Raw genomic sequence first — 23,175 nt, 5'->3', positions numbered from 1 at the left:
GTTATTACATTTATGCATATTTGATGAAATTACATGACCATATATGGTCATCACATTAGTTAGCCACATCTCTTGTCTCATAGCTTCGATATTGCATAGGTTGCATGTCTCTATCTGTGATTCTGCTTGATATATTACAATTATGCATATTTAATGACGTCACATGACCATATACGGTCATCACATTAGTTACTCACATCTCATGTCCCACAGCTTCGATTTTGCACAGGTTGCATGTTCATGTCTGTAACAGTGCTTGAGATAATTCAATTATGCATATTTAATGAAGTCACATGACCATATATGGTCATCACATTAGTTAGCCACATCTCTTGACCCATACCTTCGATATTGCACAGGTTGCATGTCCCTAACTCTTGCAGTGCTTGATATATTATATTTATGCATATTCAATGAGGTCACATGACCATATATGGTCATCTTGTTTGTTAGTAAAATTTCATGTACCATCACTTCAATATTGCACTGGTTGCATGTTCCCGTCTGTAACTGTGCTTGAGTTATTACATTTATGCATATTTGATGAAGTCACATGACCATATATGGTCATCACATTAGTTAGTCACATCTCGTGTCTTATAGCTTCGATATTGCACAGGTTGCATGTCCCTATCTGTAACAGTGCTTGATATATTACATTTATGCATATTTAATGAGATCACTAGACCATATATGGTCATCTTGTTTGTTAGTAGAATTTCATGTACCATCACTTCAATATTGCACTGGTTGCATGTTCCTATCTGTAACAGTGCTTGAGATATTGCAATTATGTCTATAAAATGAGGTCACGTGACCATATAAAAGAACAAAAAAATATGAAAAAACATTCTAAAATCTTCTTATAAAAAACGGCTTTTCGCCTGGACTTCCATATTTTGGAATTAAATACTATGTCATATGATCTTTCAAAGTTATTCAGGGTTAGTTGATTTGTCGAAAATTATGCAAATGAGATGCAAAACAAAATTTAAAAAAATTCTAAAAAAAAAAGTCACGTGACCGCTAAAGTTTTTTTGATGAAATTTGTAGCCCTTGTCGTACTGCTACTATCATAAAAAAATTGGAGCACTCAGACCCTCAGAAAGGTGCGCAATTCGGCATTGAAAATTTCGCCTTTAATCCAAGATGGCGGCCTGGTCATGTGACCTATGTGTCTGAACTTAGGATATGCACCAGATCTCATACAGCTTTACCATTGTGGCAAGTATGAAACTGATCGGTCCAACGGTGTTGACATAAAGCGTGACCAAAAATTTAGGCGGAAGAATAATAATAATAAATATAGCTGCGTTGCAGCAATGTCGGGTTTCGAGCCCACTGACTTATTAGCAGCGTTCCAAAATCAGCATCATTGACAATAATATATTAAAGGAAATTGCATGGCCTTCATACTAAACATGTTGCATGTTCCTGTCTGTAACAGTGCTTAATGTATTACAATCTTGCATATTTAATGATGTCCCATGACCATATATGGTCATCGGATGTTTTTGTCAGCTGTGTTGTGCAATAACTTCAATATTGCATTGGTTGCATTTTCCTATCTGTAACAGTGCTTGAGATATAACATTTATGCATATTTGATGAGGTCACATGACCATATGTGGTCATCACATTAGTTAGTCACATCTCTTGTTCCATAGATTCGATATTGCACAGGTTGCATGTTCCCGTCTGTAACAGTGCTTGAGTTATTACATTTATGCATATTTAACGATGTCACATGACCGTGTATGGGCATCAGATGTGTTAGTCACATATCTTGTCTCATAGCTTCGATATTGCACAGGTTGTGTGTTTCTATCTGTTACCGTGTTTCAAATATAACATTTATGCATATTTGATGAGGTCACATGACCATATATGGTCATCACATTAGTTAGTCACATCTCTTGTTCCATAGATTCGATATTGCACAGGTTGCATGTTCCCGTCTGTAATAGTGCTTGAGTTATTACATTTATGCTTATTTGATGAGGTCACATGACCATATATGGTCATCGGATATGTTAGTGACTTCTGTTGTGCAATAGCTTCAATATTGCACGGGTTGCATGTTCCTATCTGTAACAGTGCTTGAGTTATTACATTTATGCATATTTGATGAAATTACATGACCATATATGGTCATCACATTAGTTAGCCACATCTCTTGTCTCATAGCTTCGATATTGCATAGGTTGCATGTCTCTATCTGTGATTCTGCTTGAGATATTACAATTATGCATATTTAATGACGTCACATGACCATATACGGTCATCACATTAGTTACTCACATCTCATGTCCCACAGCTTCGATTTTGCACAGGTTGCATGTTCATGTCTGTAACAGTGCTTGAGATAATTCAATTATGCATATTTAATGAAGTCACATGACCATATATGGTCATCACATTAGTTAGTCACATCTCTTGACCCATACCTTCGATATTGCACAGGTTGCATGTCCCTAACTCTTGCAGTGCTTGATAAATTACATTTATGCATATTCAATGAGGTCACATGACCATATATGGTCATCGTGTTTGTTAGTAAAATTTCATGTACCATCACTTCAATATTGCACTGGTTGCATGTTCCCGTCTGTAACTGTGCTTGAGTTATTACATTTATGCATATTTGATGAAGTCACATGACCATATATGGTCATCACATTAGTTAGTAACATCTCGTGTCTTATAGCTTCGATATTGCACAGGTTGCATGTCCCTATCTGTAACAGTGCTTGATATATTACATTTATGCATATTTAATGAGATCACATGACCATATATGGTCATCTTGTTTGTTAGTAGAATTTCATGTACCATCACTTCAATATTGCACTAGTTGCATGTTCCTAACTGTAACAGTGCTTAAGATATTGCAATTATGTCTATAAAATGAGGTCACGTGACCATATAAAAGAACAAAAAAATATGAAAAAACATTCTAAAATCTTCTTATAAAAAACGGCTAATCGCCTGGACTTCCATATTTTGGAATTAAATACTATGTCATATGATCTTTCAAAGTTATTCAGGGTTAGTTGATTTGTCGAAAATTATGCAAATGAGATGCAAAACAAAATTTAAAAAAATTCTAAAAAAAAAAGTCACGTGACCGCTAAAGTTTTTTTTGATGAAATTTGTAGCCCTTGTCGCACTGCTACTATCATAAAAAAATTGGAGCACTCAGACCCTCAGAAAGGTGCGCAATTCGGCATTGAAAATTTCGCCTTTAATCCAAGATGGCGGCCTGGTCATGTGACCTATGTGTCTGAACTTAGGATATGCACCAGATCTCATACAGCTTTACCATTGTGGCAAGTATGGAACTGATCGGTCCAACGGTGTTGACATAAAGCGTGACCAAAAATTTAGGCGGAAGAATAATAATAATAATAATAATAATAATAATAATAAACGGAACAATTACAATAGGGTTTCGACCAAATGGGCTCGAAACCCTAATAATAATAAATATAGCTGCGTTGCAGCAATGTCGGGTTTCGAGCCCACTGACTTATTAGCAGCGTTCCAAAATCAGCATCATTGACAATAATATATTAAAGGAAATTGCATGGCCTTCATACTAAACATGTTGCATGTTCCTGTCTGTAACAGTGCTTAAGGTATTACAATCTTGCATATTTAATGATGTCCCATGACCATATATGGTCATCGGATGTTTTTGTCAGCTCTGTTGTGCAATAACTTCAATATTGCATTGGTTGCATTTTCCTATCTGTAACAGTGCTTGAGATATTGCAATTTTTATGCATATTTGATGAGGTCACATGACCATATGTGGTCATCACATTAGTTAGTCACAACTCTTGTTCCATAGATTCGATATTGCACAGGTTGCATGTTCCCGTCTGTAACAGTGCTTGAGTTATTACATTTATGCATATTTAATGATGTCACATGACTGAGTATGGGCATTAGATGTGTTAGTCACATATCTTGTCTCATAGCTTCGATATTGCACAGGTTGTGTGTTTCTATCTGTTACTGTGTTTCAAATATAACATTTATGCATATTTGATGAGGTCACATGACCATATATGGTCATCACATTAGTTAGTCACATCTCTTGTTCCATAGATTCGATATTGCACAGGTTGTATGTTCCCGTCTGTAATAGTGCTTGAGTTATTACATTTATGCTTATTTGATGAGGTCACATGACCATATATGGTCATCGGATATGTTAGTGACTTCTGTTGTGCAATAGCTTCAATATTGCACTGGTTGCATGTTCCTATCTGTAACAGTGCTTGAGTTATTACATTTATGCATATTTGATGAAATTACATGACCATATATGGTCATCACATTAGTTAGCCACATCTCTTGTCTCATAGCTTCGATATTGCATAGGTTGCATGTCTCTATCTGTGATTCTGCTTGAGATATTACAATTATGCATATTTAATGACGTCACATGACCATATACGGTCATCACATTAGTTACTCACATCTCATGTCCCACAGCTTCGATTTTGCACAGGTTGAATGTTCATGTCTGTAACAGTGCTTGAGATAATTCAATTATGCATATTTAATGAAGTCACATGACCATATATGGTCATCACATTAGTTAGCCACATCTCTTGACCCATACCTTCGATATTGCACAGGTTGCATGTCCCTAACTCTTGCAGTGCTTGATATATTACATTTATGCATATTCAATGAGGTCACATGACCATATATGGTCATCTTGTTTGTTAGTAAAATTTCATGTACCATCACTTAAATATTGCACTGGTTGCATGTTCCCGTCTGTAACTGTGCTTGAGTTATTACATTTATGCATATTTGATGAAGTCACATGACCATATATGGTCATCACATTAGTTAGTCACATCTCGTGTCTTATAGCTTCGATATTGCACAGGTTGCATGTCCCTATCTGTAACAGTGCTTAATATAGTACATTTATGCATATTTAATGAGATCACATGACCATATATGGTCATCTTGTTTGTTAGTAGAATTTCATGTACCATCACTTCAATATTGCACTGGTTGCATGTTCCTATCTGTAACAGTGCTTGAGATATTGCAATTATGTCTATAAAATGAGGTCACGTGACCATATAAAAGAACAAAAAAAATATGAAAAAACATTCTAAAATCTTCTTATAAAAAACGGCTTTTCGCATGGACTTCCATATTTTGGAATTAAATACTATGTCATATGATCTTTCAAAGTTATTCAGGGTTAGTTGATTTGTCAAAAATTATGCAAATGAGATGCAAAACAAAATTTAAAAAAATTCTAAAAAAAAAAGTCACGTGACCGCTAAAGTTTTTTTTGATGAAATTTGTAGCCCTTGTCGCACTGCTACTATCATAAAAAAATTGGAGCACTCAGACCCTCAGAAAGGTGTGCAATTCGGCATTGAAAATTTCGCCTTTAATCCAAGATGGTGGCCTGGTCATGTGACCTATGTGTCTGAACTTAGGATATGCACCAGATCTCATACAGCTTTACCATTGTGGCAAGTATGGAACTGATTGGTCCAACGGTGTTGACATAAAGCGTGACCAAAAATTTAGGCGGAAGAATAATAATAATAATAATAATAATAATAATAATAAACGGAACAATTACAAAAGGGTTTCGACCAAATGGGCTCGAAACCCTAATAATAATAAATATAGCTGCAGAGCAGCTATTAACGGCTTTCAAGAAAAAAGGGACATAACACCATTAAATTTGGAAAAACAAGTTTGAAGATTTGATTTGTGCAATGTATATACGTGTAGGTTACACGATGTTCTGGCCCAATGCCTTCATTATAACGCTATTTCCATGTCTCTAACTTCAATAGTGCTGGAAATATTGTATATATACATATTCAATGAGTTCTATGACCATATATGGTCAACGGATATGTTGGCCAAATCTCTTTTCCACTGCCTTCAATATAGCATTGGTACCCTGTCTGTACATGCAATACTGTTTGAAATATTATAGACATGCATATTTAATGAGTTCTATGACCATATATGGTCAACGGATATGTTGACCAATTCTCTTTTCTATTTCCTTCAATATAGTGTTTGTTCCATGTTTGTACATGGAATAGCGCTTGAGATATTGGAGACATGCATATTTAATAAGTTCTATGACCATATACGGTCAACGGATATGTTGGCCAATTCTCTTTTCTATAGCCTTCAATATAGTGTTTGTTCCATGTTTGTACATGGAATAGCGCTTGAGATATTAGAGACATGCATATTAAATGAGTTCTATGACCATATATGGTCAACGGATATGTTGGCCAATTTTCTTGTCCATTGCCTTCAATATATCATTGGTACCATGTTTATACTTGCAATGGTGCTTGAGACATTGGAGACATGCATATTTAATGAGTTATATGACCATATATGGTCATTGAAGATGTTGACGATTTCTCTTGTCCAAAGCCTTCAATATAGCAATGGTTCCATGTCTGTATGTGCAATAGTGCCTGAGATATTATAGGTATGCATATTTAATGAGGTATATGACCTTATATGGTCAACGAATATGTTGGCTCATTCTCTTGACCATTTCCTTCAATATAGCGTCAGTTTCACGTTTGTACATGCAATAGTGCTTGAGTTATAAGAGACATGCATATTTAATGAGTTCTATGACCATATATGGTCAACGAATATTTTGGCCAATTCTTATGTCCGTTGCCTTCAATATACCATTAGTTCCATGTTTGTACATGCAATAGTTTTTGAGATACAAGAGACATGCATATTTAATGAGTTTCAAGATGGCGGCCGAACCACGTGACTAATCGAAAATCTGTTTCAGTCACTTTTAATGGCACGACATGTAGAAGGTATATACAAATTTTCAGGCACAACGGTCCAGCCGTTTCAGAGAAGAAGTCGTTTGAAGTTGGCGGAAGAATAATAATAATAATAATAATAAACATTACAAAAACAATAGGCTTTCAAGCCTGAAGGGACTTGAAAGCCTAATAAACGGAACAATTACAATAGGGTTTCGACCAAATGGGCTCGAAACCCTAATAATAATAATAATAATAAATATAGCTGCATAGCAGCGATGACGGGTTTCGAGCCTGCGTGGCTCATGGCAAATTGCACTTGCTCGATGTGATTATTTGACGAATGTTTCATGTCTAGAATGAAAGATAGCAGACAAACTACACAACATATGGATTTGATTTCACAGGAATATGATAAACTTAATGCAAGGACAAATAGTTCATGAGTTATAGAACTTTTTCTCTTTTACTCAATCCAAGATGTCTGCCAAAGGAAGCCATTTTTCGATAATCTACTTTAGTAACTTTGTAGAGCTATCAACAGAGATACTATATGCTAAATTGCTTTTCAAACAAGGAAGCAGTTTTTAACAAGATAATTTTTTGAGGTTTTTTGAATTTTTGTGATAAATTCAACATGGCCGCCAAAACCACTTGAATCATGGGAAATATTTTCATGAACACATAATCATCTCATTGAGCGGATGTTGTATGCCAAGTTTTGTTTAAATCTGGCAAATCGTTCATAAGTTATAGCGTACTTTCACTTTTTTACTAAATCCAAGATGGCTGCCAAAGGAAGCCATTTTTCGAAAATCGGCTTCAGTAACTTTGTAGAGCTATCAACAGAGATACTATATGCTAAATAGATTGTCAAACAAGCAAGCAGTTTTTAAGATAATAATTTCTTGAGGTTTTTGGCATTTTTGTGATAAATTCAAGATGGCCGCCAAAACCACTTGAGTCATGGGAAATATTTTTATGAACACATAATCATCTTATTGAGTGGATGTTGTATGCCAAGTTTTGTCGAAATCTGGAAAATTGTTCATAATTTATAGCGTAATTTCACTTTTCACTAAATCCAAGATGGCTGCCAAAGGAAGCCATTTTTCAAAAATCTGCTTCAGTATCTTTGTAGAGCTATCAACAGAGATACTATATGCTAAATTGATTGTCAACCAAGCAAGCAGTTTTTAAGAAGATAATTTTTTGACGTTTTTTGCAATTTTTTGATAAATTCAATATGGCCGCCAATACCACTTGAATCATGGGAAATACTTTTATGAACACATAATCATCTTATCGAAGGGATGTTGTATGCCAACTTTGGTTTAAATCTGGCAAATTGTTCATGAGTTATAGCGTACTTTCACCTTTTACTAAATCCAAGATGGCTGCCAAAGGAAGCCATTTTTCAAAAATCTGCTTCAGTCACTTTGTAGAGCTATGGCCATAGGTGCTGCAAAGCAAATGTCTAATCACATGAACGAGCCATTTTTGAGAAGAAGATTTTAAAATTTTTTTGTCAATTTTCACAAAATCCAATATGGCGGCCAAGGTCACATGACCGCTAAAGATTTTATTGCTGATATTTGCTAGACATGAGCCAATGATGCCACACAAAAAAACCGGAAGTTCCTAGACCCTCAGAAAGTGGTGCAATTGAGCACTTCCGGTTTGTGTTCTACCTAAGATGGCGGCCAGGTCATGTGACCTACATGGCTGATTTTGGGGTATGCACCACAACTCATGGCCCTTCATCAGCATGCAAAATGCCTAATCAATCACAGCATTATTTTTCAAGTTACAGTGCTTTAAAAAACGGTGGAAAAATAATAAGAATAAATATAGCTGCATAGCAGCGATGACGGGTTTCGAGCCTGCGTGGCTCATGACAAATTGCACTTGCTCGATGTGATTATTTGACGAACGTTTCATGTCTAGAATGCAAGATAGCAGACAAACTACACAACATATGGATTTGATTTCACAGGAATATGATAAACTTAATGCAAGGACAAATAGTTCATGAGTTATAGAACTTTTTCTCTTTTACTAAATCCAAGATGGCTGCCAAAGGAAGCCATTTTTAAAAATCTACTTCAGTAACTTTGTAGAGCTATCAACAGAGATACTATAAGCTAAATTGCTTTTCAAACAAGCAAGCAGTTTTTAACAAGATATTTTTTTGAGGTTTTTTGAATTTTTGTGATAAATTCAACATGGCCGCCAAAACCACTTGAATCATGGGAAATATTTCCATGAACACATAATCAGCTCATTGAGCGGATGTTGTATGCCAAGTTTAGTTTAAATCTGGCAAATTGTTCATAAGTTATAGCGTGCTTTCACTTTTTACTAAATCCAAGATGGCTGCCAAAGGAAGCCATTTTTCGAAAATCTGCTTCAGTAACTTTGTAGAGCTATCGACAGAGATACTATATGCTGAATTGCTTTTCAAACAAGGAAGCAGTTTTTAACAAGATAATTTTTTGAGGTTTTTTGAATTTTTGTGATAAATTCAACATGGCCGCCAAAACCACTTGAATCATGGGAAATATTTCCATGAACACATAATCATCTCATTGAGCGGATGTTGTATGCCAAGTTTTGTTTAAATCTGGCAAATCGTTCATAAGATATAGTGTACTTTCACTTTTTACTAAATCCAAGATGGCTGCCAAAAGAAGCCATTTTTCGAAAATCTGCTACAGTTACTTTGTAGAGCTATCAACAGAGATACTATATGCTAAATTGATTGTCAAACAAACAAGCAGTTTTTAAGAAGATAATTTTTTGAGGTTTTTTGCAATTTTTTGACAAATTCAATATGGCCGCCAAAACCACTTGAATCATGGGAAATATTTTTATGAACACATAATCATCTTATTGAAGGGATGTTGTATGCCAACTTTGGTTTAAATCTGGCAAATTGTTCATGAGTTATAGCGTACTTTCACTTTTTATTGAATCCAAGATGGCTGCCAAAGGAAGCCATTTTTCAAAAATCTGATTCAGTCACTTTGTAGGGCTATGCCCATAGGTGCTGCAAAGCAAATGTATAATCACATGAATGAGCCATTTTTGAGAAGAAGATTTTACAAGTTTTTTGTCAATTTTTGGAAAATCCAATATGGCGGCCAAGGTCACATGACCGCTAAAGATTTTATTGCTGATATTTGCTAGACATGAGCCAATGATGCCACACAAAAAAACCGGAAGTTCCTAGACCCTCAGAAAGTGGTGCAATTGAGCACTTCCGGTTTGTGTTCTACCTAACATGGCGGCCAGGTCATGTGACCTACATAGCTGTTTTTTGGGTATGCACCACAACTCATGGCCCTTTATCAGCCTGCAAAATAGCAAATAAATTGCAGCATTATTTTTCAAGTTACAGTGCTTAGAAAAAACGGCGGAAAAATAATAAGAATAAATATAGCTGCATAGCAGCAATGACGGGTTTCGAGCCTGCGTGGCTCATGGCAAATTGCACTTGCTCGATGTGATTATTTGACGAATGTTTCATGTCTAGAATGAAAGATAGCAGACAAACTACACAACATATGGATTTGATTTCACAGGAATATGATAAACTTAATGCAAGGACAAATAGTTCATGAGTTATAGAACTTTTTCTCTTTTACTAAATCCAAGATGGCTGCCAAAGGAAGCCATTTTTCGATAATCTAATTTAGTAACTTTGTAGAGCTATCAACAGAGATACTATATGCTAAATTGCTTTTCAAACAAGGAAGCAGTTTTTAACAAGATAATTTTTTGAGGTTTTTTGAATTTTTGTGATAAATTCAACATGGCCGCCAAAACCACTTGAATCATGGGAAATATTTTCATGAACACATAATCATCTCATTGAGCGGATGTTGTATGCCAAGTTTTGTTTAAATCTGCTAAATCGTTCATAAGTTATAGCGTACTTTCACTTTTTTACTAAATCCAAGATGGCTGCCAAAGGAAGCCATTTTTCGAAAATCGGCTTCAGTAACTTTGTAGAGCTATCAACAGAGATACTATATGCTAAATAGATTGTCAAACAAGCAAGCAGTTTTTAAGATAATAATTTCTTGAGGTTTTTGGCATTTTTGTGATAAATTCAAGATGGCAGCCAAAACCACTTGAGTCATGGGAAATATTTTTATGAACACATAATCATCTTATTGAGTGGATGTTGTATGCCAAGTTTTGTCGAAATCTGGAAAATTGTTCATAATTTATAGCGTAATTTCACTTTTCACTAAATCCAAGATGGCTGCCAAAGGAAGCCATTTTTCAAAAATCTGCTTCAGTACCTTTGTAGAGCTATCAACAGACATACTATATGCTAAATTGATTGTCAACCAAGCAAGCAGTTTTTAAGATAATAATTTCTTGAGGTTTTTGGCATTTTTGTGATAAATTCAAGATGGCCGCCAAAACCACTTGAGTCATGGGAAATATTTTTATGAACACATAATCATCTTATTGAGTGGATGTTGTATGCCAACTTTGGTTTAAATATGGCAAATTGTTCATGAGTTATAGCGTACTTTCACTTTTTACTAAATCCAAGATGGCTGCCAAAGGAAGCCATTTTTCAAAAATCTGCTTCAGTCACTTTGTAGAGCTATGGCCATAGGTGCTGCAAAGCAAATGTCTAATCACATGAACGAGCCATTTTTGAGAAGAAGATTTTAAAAATTTTTTGTCAATTTTCACAAAATCCAATATGGCGGCCAAGGTCACATGACCGCTAAAGATTTTATTGCTGATATTTGCTAGACATGAGCCAATGATGCCACACAAAAAAACCGGAAGTTCCTAGACCCTCAGAAAGTGGTGCAATTGAGCACTTCCGGTTTGTGTTCTACCTAAGATGGCGGCCTGGTCATGTGACCTACATGGCTGATTTTGGGGTATGCACCACAACTCATGGCCCTTCATCAGCATGCAAAATGTCTAATCAATCGCAGCATTATTTTTCAAGTTACAGTGCTTTAAAAAACGGTGGAAAAATAATAAGAATAATAATAATAATAATAATAAACATAGCAATTACAAAAGGGTTTCCGACCCATAGGGCTCGAAACCCTAAATATAGCTGCAGAGCAGCTATTAACGGCTTTCAAGAAAAAAGGGCCATAACACCATTAAATTTGGAAAAAAAAGTTTGAAGATTTGATTTGTGCAATGTATATAAGTGTAGCTTACATGACGTTCTGGCCCAATGCCTTCATTATAGCGCTATTTCCATGTCTCTAACTTCAATACTGCTTGCAATATTAGAGACATGCATATTAAATGAGTTCTATGACCATATATGGTCAACGGATATGTTGGCCAATTTCCTTTCCCAGTGCCTTCAAAATAGCATTGGTACCATGTTTATATATGCATTAGTGCTTGAGATATTGGAGACATGCATATTTAATGAGTTATATGACCATATATGGTCATTGAAGATGTTGACAATTTCTCTTGTCCAAAGCCTTCAATATAGCAATGGTTCCATGTCTGTATGTGAAATAGTGCCTGAGATATTATAGGTATGCATATTTAATGAGGTATATGACCTTATATGGTCAACGGATATGTTGGCCAATTCTCTTTTCAATTGTCTTCAATATAGTGTTTGTTCCATGTTTGTACATGGAATAGCGCTTGAGATATTAGAGACATGCATATTAAATGAGTTCTATGACCATATATGGTCAACGAATATTTTGGCCAATTCTCTTGTCCGTTGCCTTCAATATACCATTAGTTCCATGTTTGTACATGCAATAGTTTTTGAGATACAAGAGACATGCATATTTAATGAGTTCCAAGATGGCGGCCGAACCACGTGACTAATCGAAAATCTGTTTCAGTCACTTTTAATGGCATGACATGTAGAAGGTATATACAAATTTTCAGGCAAAACGGTCCAGCCGTTTCAGAGAAGAAGTCGTTTGAACTTGGCGGAAGAATAATAATAATAATAATAATAATAATAATAATAATAATAATAATAATAATAATAAACATAACAAAAACAATAGGCTTTCAAGCCTGAAGGGACTTGAAAGCCTAATAATAAACATAGCAATTACAATAGGGTTTCGACCCATCTGGGCTCGAAACCCTAAATATAGCTGCATAGCAGCGATGACGGGTTTCGAGCCTGCGTGGCTCATGACAAATTGCACTTGCTCGATGTGATTATTTGACGAACGTTTCATGTCTAGAATGCAAGATAGCAGACAAACTACATAACATATGGATTTGATTTCACAGGAATATGATAAACTTAATGCAAGGACAAATAGTTCATGAGTTATAGAACTTTTTCTCTTTTACTAAATCCAAGATGGCTGCCAAAGGAAGCCATTTTTAAAAATCTACTTCAGTAACTTTGTAGAGCTATCAACAGAGATACTATATGCTAAATTGCTTTTCAAACAAGCAAGCAGTTTTTAACAAGATATTTTTTTGAGGTTTTTTGAATTTTTGTGATAAATTCAACATGGCCGCCAAAACCACTTGAATCATGGGAAATCTTTCCATGAACACATAATCATCTCATTGAGCGGATGTTGTATGCCAAGTTTTGTTTAAATCTGGCAAATTGTTCATAAGTTATAGCGTGCTTTCACTTTTTAATAAATCCAAGATGGCTGCCAAAGGAAGCCATTTTTCAAAAATCGGCTTCAGTAACTTTGTAGAGCTATCAACAGAGATACTATATGCTAAATTGATTGTCAAACAAGCAAGCAGTTTTTAAGAAGATAATTTGTTGAGGTTTTTTGCATTTTTGGATAAATTCAAGATGGCCACCAAAACCATTTGAATCATGGGAAATATTTTCATTAACATGTAACCATCTCATTGACGGGATGTTGTATGCCAACTTTGGTATCAATCTGGCAAATTGTTCATGAGTTGTAGTGTACTTTCACTTTTTACTAAATCCAAGATGGCTGCCAAAGGAAGCCATTTTTCAAAAATCTGCTTCAGTTACTTTGTAGAGCAATCAACAGAGATAATATATGCTGAATTGATTGTCAAACAAGCAAGCAGTTTTTAAGAACATAATTTTTTGAGCTTTTTTGCTTTATTTAAAAAAATTCAAGATGGCCGCCAAAACCACTTGAATCATGGGAAATATTTTCATGAACACATGATCACCTTATTGAACAGATGTTTTATGCCAACTTTGGTTTCAATCTGGCAAATTGTTCATGAGTTATAGCGTACTTTCACTTTTGACTAAATCCAAGATGGCTGCCAAATGAAGCCATTTTTCAAAAATCTGCTTCAGCAACTTTGTAGAGCTATGGCCATAGGTACTGCAATGCAAATTTCTAATCACATGAATGAGCCATTTTTAAGAAGAAGATTTTAAAAGTTTTTTGTCATTTTTCACAAAATCCAATATGGCGGCCAAGGTCACATGACCGCTAAAGATTTTATTGCTGATATTTGCTAGACATGAGCCAATGATGCCACACAAAAAAACCGGAAGTTCCTAGACCCTCAGAAAGTGGTGCAATTGAGCACTTCCGGTTTGTGTTCTACCTAAGATGGCGGCCAGGTCATGTGACCTACATGGCTGGTTTTGGGGTATGCACCACAACTCATGGCCCTTCATCAGCATGCAAAATGCCTCATCAATCGCAGCATTATTTTGTAAGTTACAGCGCTTAAAAAAAATGGCGGAATAATAATAATAATAATAAGAATAATAAACATAGCAATTACAATAGGGTTTCGCCCCATAGGGCTCGAAACCCTAATAATAATAATAATAATAAACATAGCAATTACAAAAGGGTTTCCGACCCATAGGGCTCGAAACCCTAATAAACGGAACAATTACAAAAGGGTTTCGACCAAATGGGCTCGAAACCCTAATAATAATAATAATAATAATAAACGGAACAATTACAAAAGGGTTTCGACCAAATGGGCTCGAAACCCTAATAATAATAATAAACGGAACAATTACAATAGGGTTTCGACCAAATGGGCTCGAAACCCTAATAATAAACGGAACAATTTCAATAGGGTTTCGACCAAATGGGCTCGAAACCCTAAATATAGCTGCATAGCAGCAATCACCGGTTTTCAAGACCATGGCACATGGCCAAGTCACATGCAATGCATGGCCATGTATGACTGTTTGCAATAACCCTCAAAATTAACGTTGGTTCCATGTTTGTATATGTGATAGTGTCCGAGATATTATAGCCATGCATATATTAAATGCGTTCCATGACCATATATAGTCATCGGGTATGTTTGTCAATTCTCTTGTCCAATGTCTTCAATATAGCATTGGTTCAATGTTCCTACTTGCAACAGTGGCTAAGATATTAGAGACTTGCATATTTAATGAGTTCTATGACCATATATGGTCATCGAATATGTTGGTCAATCCTTTTGTGCAATGTCTTCAATATAGCATTGGTTCCATGTTTGTGTTTGCGATAGTGCCTGAGATATAAGAGACATGCATATTTAATGAGTTCTATGACCATATATGGTCATCGAATGTGTTGGTCAATTTTTTTGTCCAATGCCTTCAATATAGATTTGGGGACATGTCTCTGTCTTTAAAAGTGCTCGAGATATTATGGATATGCATATTTAATGACTTCTATGACCATATATGGTCATCGAATATGTTAGTCAATTCTCTCGGCCAATGTCTTCAATATAGCGTTAGTTCCATGTTTGTATGTGCAATAGTTCTCAATATATGTCAATTCAATGTGTATCGTATATGGGCCCTCCCCCTTTCCCATAATGCAACATTGCTGACTATTTAATATAAAATGTGAAAAATATTCATAAATCAACTGCTCCAAAACTACTGGTCGCACTTGCATGATTCTTTGATTAATCTGTAGTATGTATGATGTTCTTCAAAATTATGGCGTATATGATTATGGCGCATATTATGACCATATATGGTCATGGAATGTGTTGGTCAATTCTTTTGTTCAATGTCTTCAATATAGCATTGGTTCCATGTTTGTACTTGCAATAGTGCCTGAGATATTAGAGACACGCATATTTAATGAGTTCTATGACCATATATGGTCATACACTATGTTGATCAATTCTTTTGTTCAATGTCTTCAATATAGCATTGGTTCCATGTTTGTACTTGCAATAGTGCCTGAGATATTAGAGACACGCATATTTAATGAGTTCTATGACCATATATGGTCATACACTATGTTGATCAATTCTTTTGTTCAATGTCTTCAATATAGCGTTAGTTCCATGTTTGTATGTGCAATAGTTCTCTATATATGTCAATTCAATGTATATCGTAAATGGGCCCTCCCCCCTTTCCCATAATGCAACATTGCTGGCTATTTTATATAAAATGTGAAAAATATTCATAAATCAACTGCTCCAAAACTACTGGTCGCACTTGCATGATTCTTTGATTAATCTGTAGTATGTATGATGTTCTTCAAAATTATGGCGTAGAAATTTGATACGATCAAAATTATGCAAATGAGATGCAAAACAATATTTCAGAAAATTCTAGAAAAAAAAGTCACATGACCGTTCAACTTTTTTTCATGAAATACGTAGCTCTAGGGTCAATGCTTCTTTTAAGCGAAAGTTTGAAACTCCTAGACCCTCAGAAAGGTGTTTAAATGAGCATGCCATTTTTCGCCTAAAATTCAAAATGGCCGCCGTACCACGTGACCAATATGCGTCATTTTAGGATATGCACTAGATCTCATCAAACTTTACAAACATATGAAAAAATTTTCCAGATATGTGCAACGGTGTTCGAATGGCGCTTAGCGAAAAATCTGGCGGAATAATAATAATAAAAAACATAACGATTACAATAGGTTTCCAAGACATGTGTCTTGAAAACCTAATAATAATAATAAACGGAACAATTACAATAGGGTTTCGACCAAATGGGCTCGAAACCCTAAATATAGCTGCATAGCAGCAATCACCGGTTTTCAAGACCATGGCACATGGCCAAGTCACATGCAATGCATGGCCATGTATGACTGTTTGCAATAGCCCTGAAAATTAATGTTGGTTCCATGTTTGTATATGTGATAGTGTCCGAGATATTATAGCCATGCATATTTAATGAGTTCCATCACCATATATAGTCATCAGGTATGTTTGTCAATTCTCTTGTCCAATGTCTTCAATATAGCATTGGTTCAATGTTCCTACTTGTAACAGTGCCTAAGATATTAGAGACTTGCATATTTAATGAGTTCTATGACCATATATGGTCATTTAAAATGTTGGTCAATTCTTTTGTCCAATGCCTTCAGTATAGGTTTGGGTACATGTCTCTATCTTTAAAAGTGCTCGAGATATTATGGATATGCATATTTAATGAGTTCTATGACCATATATGGTCATCGAATGTGTTGGTCAATCCTTTTGTCCAATGTCTTCAATATAACATTGGTTCCACGTTTGTGTTTGCAATAGTGCCTGAGATATTAGAGACATGCATATTTAATGAGTTCTATGACCATATATGGTCATCGAATATGTTGGTCAATTCTTTTGTCCAATGTCTTCAATATAGCGTTGGTTCCATGTTTGTATTTGCAATAATGCCTGAGATATTAGTGACACGCATATTTAATGAGTTCTATGACCATATATGGTCATTTACTATGTTGATCAATTCTGTTGTCCAATGTCTTCAATATAGCGTTAGTTCCATGTTTGTATATACAATAGTTCTCAATTTATGTCAATTCAATGTGTATCATATATAGGCCCTCCCCCCTTTCCCATAATGCAACATTGCTGACTATTTTATATAAAATGTGAAAAATATTCATAAATCAACTGCTCCAAAACTACTGGTCGCACTTTCATGATTCTTTGATTAATCTGTAGTATGTATGATGTTCTTCAAAACTATGGCGTGGAATTTTGATACGATCAAAATTATGCAAATGAGATGCAAAACAATATTTCAGAAAATTCTAGAAAAAAAAGTCACATGACCGTTCAACTTTTTTTTCATGAAATACGTAGCTCTAGGGCCAATGCTTCTTTTAACCGAAAGTTTGAGACTCCTAGACCCTCAGAAAGGTGTTTAAATGAGCATGCCATTTTTCGCCTTAAATTCAAAATGGCCGCCGTACCACGTGACCAATATGCGTCATCTTAGGATATGCACTAGATCTCATCAGACTTTACAAACATGTGCAAACATTTTCAAGATATGTGCAACGGTGTTCGAATGGCGCTTAGCGAAAAAACTGGCGGAATAATAATAAAAAACATAACAATTACAAAAGGTTTCCAAGACATGTGTCTTGAAAACCTAATAAACGGAACAATTTCAATAGGGTTTCGACCAAATGGGCTCGAAACCCTAATTAAATACCATTTCTTTTTTCACATAATCATACAATGTACGCATGGGGGCTTATAAAATATTTACAGTGGAATGGATCGAAACATTGTAATACTAGTATAGTCCTCGGAACATTGTCAGTGTTATTGAACTTAGCTTAATCAATGGTTGGAAATTAACATCACTCAATTGTATATCAAAACTTCCATTATATTTGACAAGGGCACCTGACTTTGAATTGACGCTTTTAAGCTTGTGATCAAATATGAATTTTTCTTATTTACCATAGAATGTATAATGTAAGATTTAATAATTCAGCATTTTCATAATCATGTGATTTTCAGACTTAATTTTGAATTACATTTGAAAATGTCTGTATCCAGAAGCATTGGTTTATTTGGACTAAAGTGCAAAAGAACAAACAAATTTTAAAATATTCAAGGCATTATCACCACCATAATGTTAATTTCCTGAGCATATGTAAACAGTTAGAACATAGATTGCTGACTTGCAAAATTTTACTCGCCACTTATCTGACATCATCTGACATTGTTACAGAGCTGTCACTCTGTTATAAATAAAGTTATTAAATTAACTAAACTCAATTTTTTTTTTTTTCACAATTGTCAGATCTGGCTGGCATTCATCACTGCACTCATCCATGTTCCAGGGCTTTGGCATTCTATGTTACACTCATCCATGTTCCAGGGCTGTGGCATTCTATGTTACACTCATCCATGTTCCAGGGCTGTGGCATTCTAGGTTACACTCGTCCATGTTCCAGGGCTTTGGCATTCTACAGTACACTCACCTATGTTCCAGGGCTTTGGCATTCTACAGTACACTCACCTATGTTCCAGGGCTTTAGCATTCTATGTTCCAGGGCTTGGGAACTCTACTAAACATGCACTCGATCATTCATGCCCCAAGCTTTTGGAATTCTAAGTTACATTCATCCATGTTCCTGGGCTATGGCAAACTACACTACATGCACTCATCCATGTTCCAGGGCTGCATGTGGCATTCTAAAGTAAACTTGAGTTCGAGGACTGTGGCATTCTAGGTTACACTCGTCCATGTTCAAGGGCTTTAGCATTCTATGCTACAATCATCCATGTTCCAGGGCTTTGGCATTCTACAGTACACTCACCTATGTTCCAGGGCTTTAGCATTCTATGTTGCAGGGCTTGGGAACTCTACTAAACATGCACATTGCACTCGATCATTCATGCCCCAAGCTTTTGGAATTCTAAGTTACATTCATCCATGTTCCTGGGCTTTGGCATTCTAAGTTACATTCATCCATGTTCCTGGGCTATGGCAAACTACACTACATGCACTCATCCATGTTCCAGGGCTGCATGTGGCATTCTAAAGTAAACTTGTCAATGTTCGAGGACTGTGGCATTCTAGGTTACACTCGTCCATGTTCCAGGGCTTTGGCATTCTACAGTACACTCACTTATGTTCAAGGGCTTTAGCATTCTATGTTACAATCATCCATGTTCCAGGGCTTTGGCATTCTATGTTTTGCAATGCACCGTTCACCTTATGGACATACATACGTCTCATTGTTTCAAATATACGGTGATGTGAGAATTATTTACTGTCAACCATAACACCACAAACAATTAAAACAGTTAGCAAACATTCTCAAGCAGCTAAGAAGAAATTACACCTCACCTTTGTTTTCTTTGCCAATGTCTTTAAAATTATCCCAAAAACTACTGTTTTTACCTCTTCCTTTTAATGAAAAGTTACTTTTCTTTGACCTCTTCAATGAACAATCTACAAAAAAAAATATTAAAGAAAGTTTGAAAAAACTTTGCAGTGAAGGTTTCAAATTCATTGAAAATTTAAAATTAGCCTTTTAAGCAAGAAACCTACTGGCTATTACAGATCTTCACTATGAATGAACCCACATTTTGGAAGTTTATAATACTAACTTCATAAACTTTATAAATATTTAAAGAAAAAAACTTGATCTGTGGTTTGCAGAATGTGGTTTATCCCAGAGGAGCTATGTATCAAGTTTTTATGAAAATCTGATGCGTAGTAATTGAGATATCTATGGAAAAGCTGAAGAAAGCTGATTATTATGCAAATAAGATCATCAATATGCACAGATTGTTACTAAAAACTAATCAGGTCTGTAACTTGCCCAAATTGTGTATCAGAGTTCACTGAAATTTGTCAAGCAGTTCCAAAGATATCTCTGAAACAGAATTACAAACATACACAGACAATAAACCACAAAAACTCTCATGATGTGCTTTGCTCACCGGAGTTGAACAAAAAAAATGTCCTCCGTTGCTATGACAAAGAAATAATGATCAGTAATAGTAATACTGGGAAATTAACAAATAAGAAAGTGCCCACTTGAAAGGAAATTAAGAATCAATTGTTGACCATGGTGGGCTTCTTTTTTTCATAAAAGAAATTTTCTGTATAGCAGATGATTGTTTGTAGATTGCAGCTAGACTGTCTAAAAGTACCAATGATAATGAATGGAACAATATCTGCATGGCTTTTTCTGCTTTTGCTCTGAAGTTTTACAGTCTATAGAGACTGTGCTTGTGAAAACTACACTCATCATTTCCACAACCATGGCAACATGACAGGCATTGAGAAAAACATCATCTGACAAAGATAGAAGCAGTGCTTTTGTTAGCCAACTAAGTAGTGGCTGAATTCGCTACTGTTTGATAGCTCAGTCCTTGACTGCTTTCTTTTTACAACGGGTCGAATAGTACTTGAAGTATACTTAAAGTACACTTAGTGTTTTTTTTTTCAAAATTTGAGAAGACCTTTGCGCATTCAAGCTTCATGTACAATTTGGATATTTTTCACCCATGTGTACTTGAAAGCAATGTAAGTTTATAAGATTCTTAGCCCCTGGTTTAGAAATCTCTTTGAGCCTGTGACTTATTCGTGCAGCTGAGATTTAACTGCAACCTTATTGAACTTCATAACCCATGTTATTAATTCAGAAATCAATAATTGCTCCATCATTAATACTCATAAAATAATATGCAACATTTGGCAAATTTTTCACAGTTTTTTTTTTTTTTTTTAAATTCTTGTTTTGTTTTGATTAAAAATTTTGAAACAAATTATGTGGGTTTATTTTTTATAAAAGGCGATTACAGTGTTCAAAGAGTTAATTGGAACCATTATGATCACTGCTTTTAACCAACTTTTAAAACTAAAATACGATCATTACACTTTAAACACTGCCATAATTACATATTCACCTCAATTAACCCCTGAAACTCACTTGTCACAGTTTCCACGATAAAAATAATTCCATTTTATTGAACGCTTCAGCAGAGCAATAAAAATGAGGCTGGATTGAAGTCAGGGTTCATCACACGGTTTAACTTAAAGAGTTCATAAAAATCACTGTCTCATTGCAAAATTCACATCAATAAACTTGTTGCATTCACATTTAGTTCTATCGTAACTGAACATCTTGTCTCAATTGCCAAGCTTATACCTTGGTAAATCTATCACTTGGATACAGTTTCCGTGCCAGGCAACACTTTTCCCCCCTGGCAACCAGAACATACGTTCAGATGTTTTTCATGATTCCTGTTGTACATTAATCCCCTATTGAGTATTAAATCCACATATGATGTTACAGGTGGGGGATATCTCACCGATAATCACAAAATTATCGATAAATACAGTTTCGTATTACAATTTTTCGCAGTTATTTGTGTGAGTAATTCACCATTTTCTGTTAGCCTCGTCTATATATTTTTTCCAAGTTTCGAGGTCTTCAATTTTAATATTGCCACGTGATATCTACAATACCACTTTAAATACGTATATGAAACCCACGTGCATGTCAGAAAAATGGTGAAATGAAAAGAAACTGCATTTAGTTTTATCAGCATTTTGTGTGATTGATGAGTTTGAAGTGGGCCATACAAGTTTTCATCTGAGAGCATAATCTATCGCCCACATAGAATATAATAATCTATTTCAAACTGAAATATATACATATTTTTTTTGTTTCTTTTTTCCATTATCTTGAGTTTCATTTTTTTTATTTTACATTATTTAAAGAGTTTTGCATTCTTTTTTTACCCCTAGAGTCGAGTGTATTAAACTCTGTAACATGGTAATATAAACATGTTTTTCTTAAAAATTTGGCAAAAACAAGTATATATCTGTTGACAAATAAAAATTTGGAATTTGTTCATCAAACTGCAGGAATTTCGTTAAGAGCCGGCCATATGGCCTGCTACAAGCCCAAAGTGGCCATCTACTCTCTGCCCCCCCCCCCCGACCGCCTACGCTGGTCTCGCTCCAGCGCTTCGAACTGTGGAGAGCCTTTTTATTTTATTTTTGGCCTGTTGTTACAGGATGATGGTCTGCTATTAAATACATTTGTGAAACCCCTGAACTGTACTGATTAAGTGTAAAAGACAAAAAGCACTCAATATTCTTATACACATGTACAAGGCCTCACAAACTGAGAAATCCTGTATAAAATTCAACTACATGAAAATAACAATTCCCAGAATGGTTTCTATTCATTGTTATATTTTAAGTTTGACGCACTGTTCAAATTTGAAATGTACATTCCTTTATGATTGTAATAAAGAAATATCTATCTTATATTGAAAAAAAAAAATAGTATGCAAACACATGCACCAGTCATATACCACAATGCAATGGGGTTTAAAGACAGGATAAACTCCCATGGCAACAAAGATCCATCATGATGATTGTTTTTCTCTTGATGTTCTCCAACACAAAGAATAGCATAGAACAGCATCGTTATTTCTCCTGTTCAGAAAAGTACATTTTATTATTTTGGTTAAAAATGCTGGTAGTAAATCATAAAAACTATTAAATTTGAAAAATTGGTGGTATAAACAATAAGACAATGTACATTGTAATATGCCCTCTCTGGTTAAAAAGAACAACTGATTTTACCTGTACTTGTATAATAGAAGAGTATAGTTGCCTGCATGCGAAAGATGTGTCAAATAT

The 23,175-nt window shown here is 35.1% G+C and overlaps 1 protein-coding gene across 1 annotated transcript in view; it reads right to left on the bottom strand.

The window, feature by feature from the left end:
• Positions 1–23,175, bottom strand: part of LOC100366924 (uncharacterized) — a 282,324-nt gene that overhangs the window by 151,494 nt on the left and 107,655 nt on the right. Inside the window, exon 3 of the mRNA XM_078011409.2 lies at positions 19,855–19,959. Coding sequence (XP_077867535.1) covers positions 19,855–19,959 — 105 coding nt within the window. The remainder of the gene's footprint in view (positions 1–19,854; positions 19,960–23,175) is intronic.

This window comes from Saccoglossus kowalevskii, chromosome 4 (genome assembly GCF_978046115.1).
Source record: "Saccoglossus kowalevskii chromosome 4, keSacKowa6.1, whole genome shotgun sequence".
Classification (NCBI taxonomy): domain Eukaryota; kingdom Metazoa; phylum Hemichordata; class Enteropneusta; family Harrimaniidae; genus Saccoglossus; species Saccoglossus kowalevskii.
The sequence above is the reverse complement of the archived record's forward strand: the minus strand, read 5'-3'. Positions and strand labels throughout refer to the sequence as shown.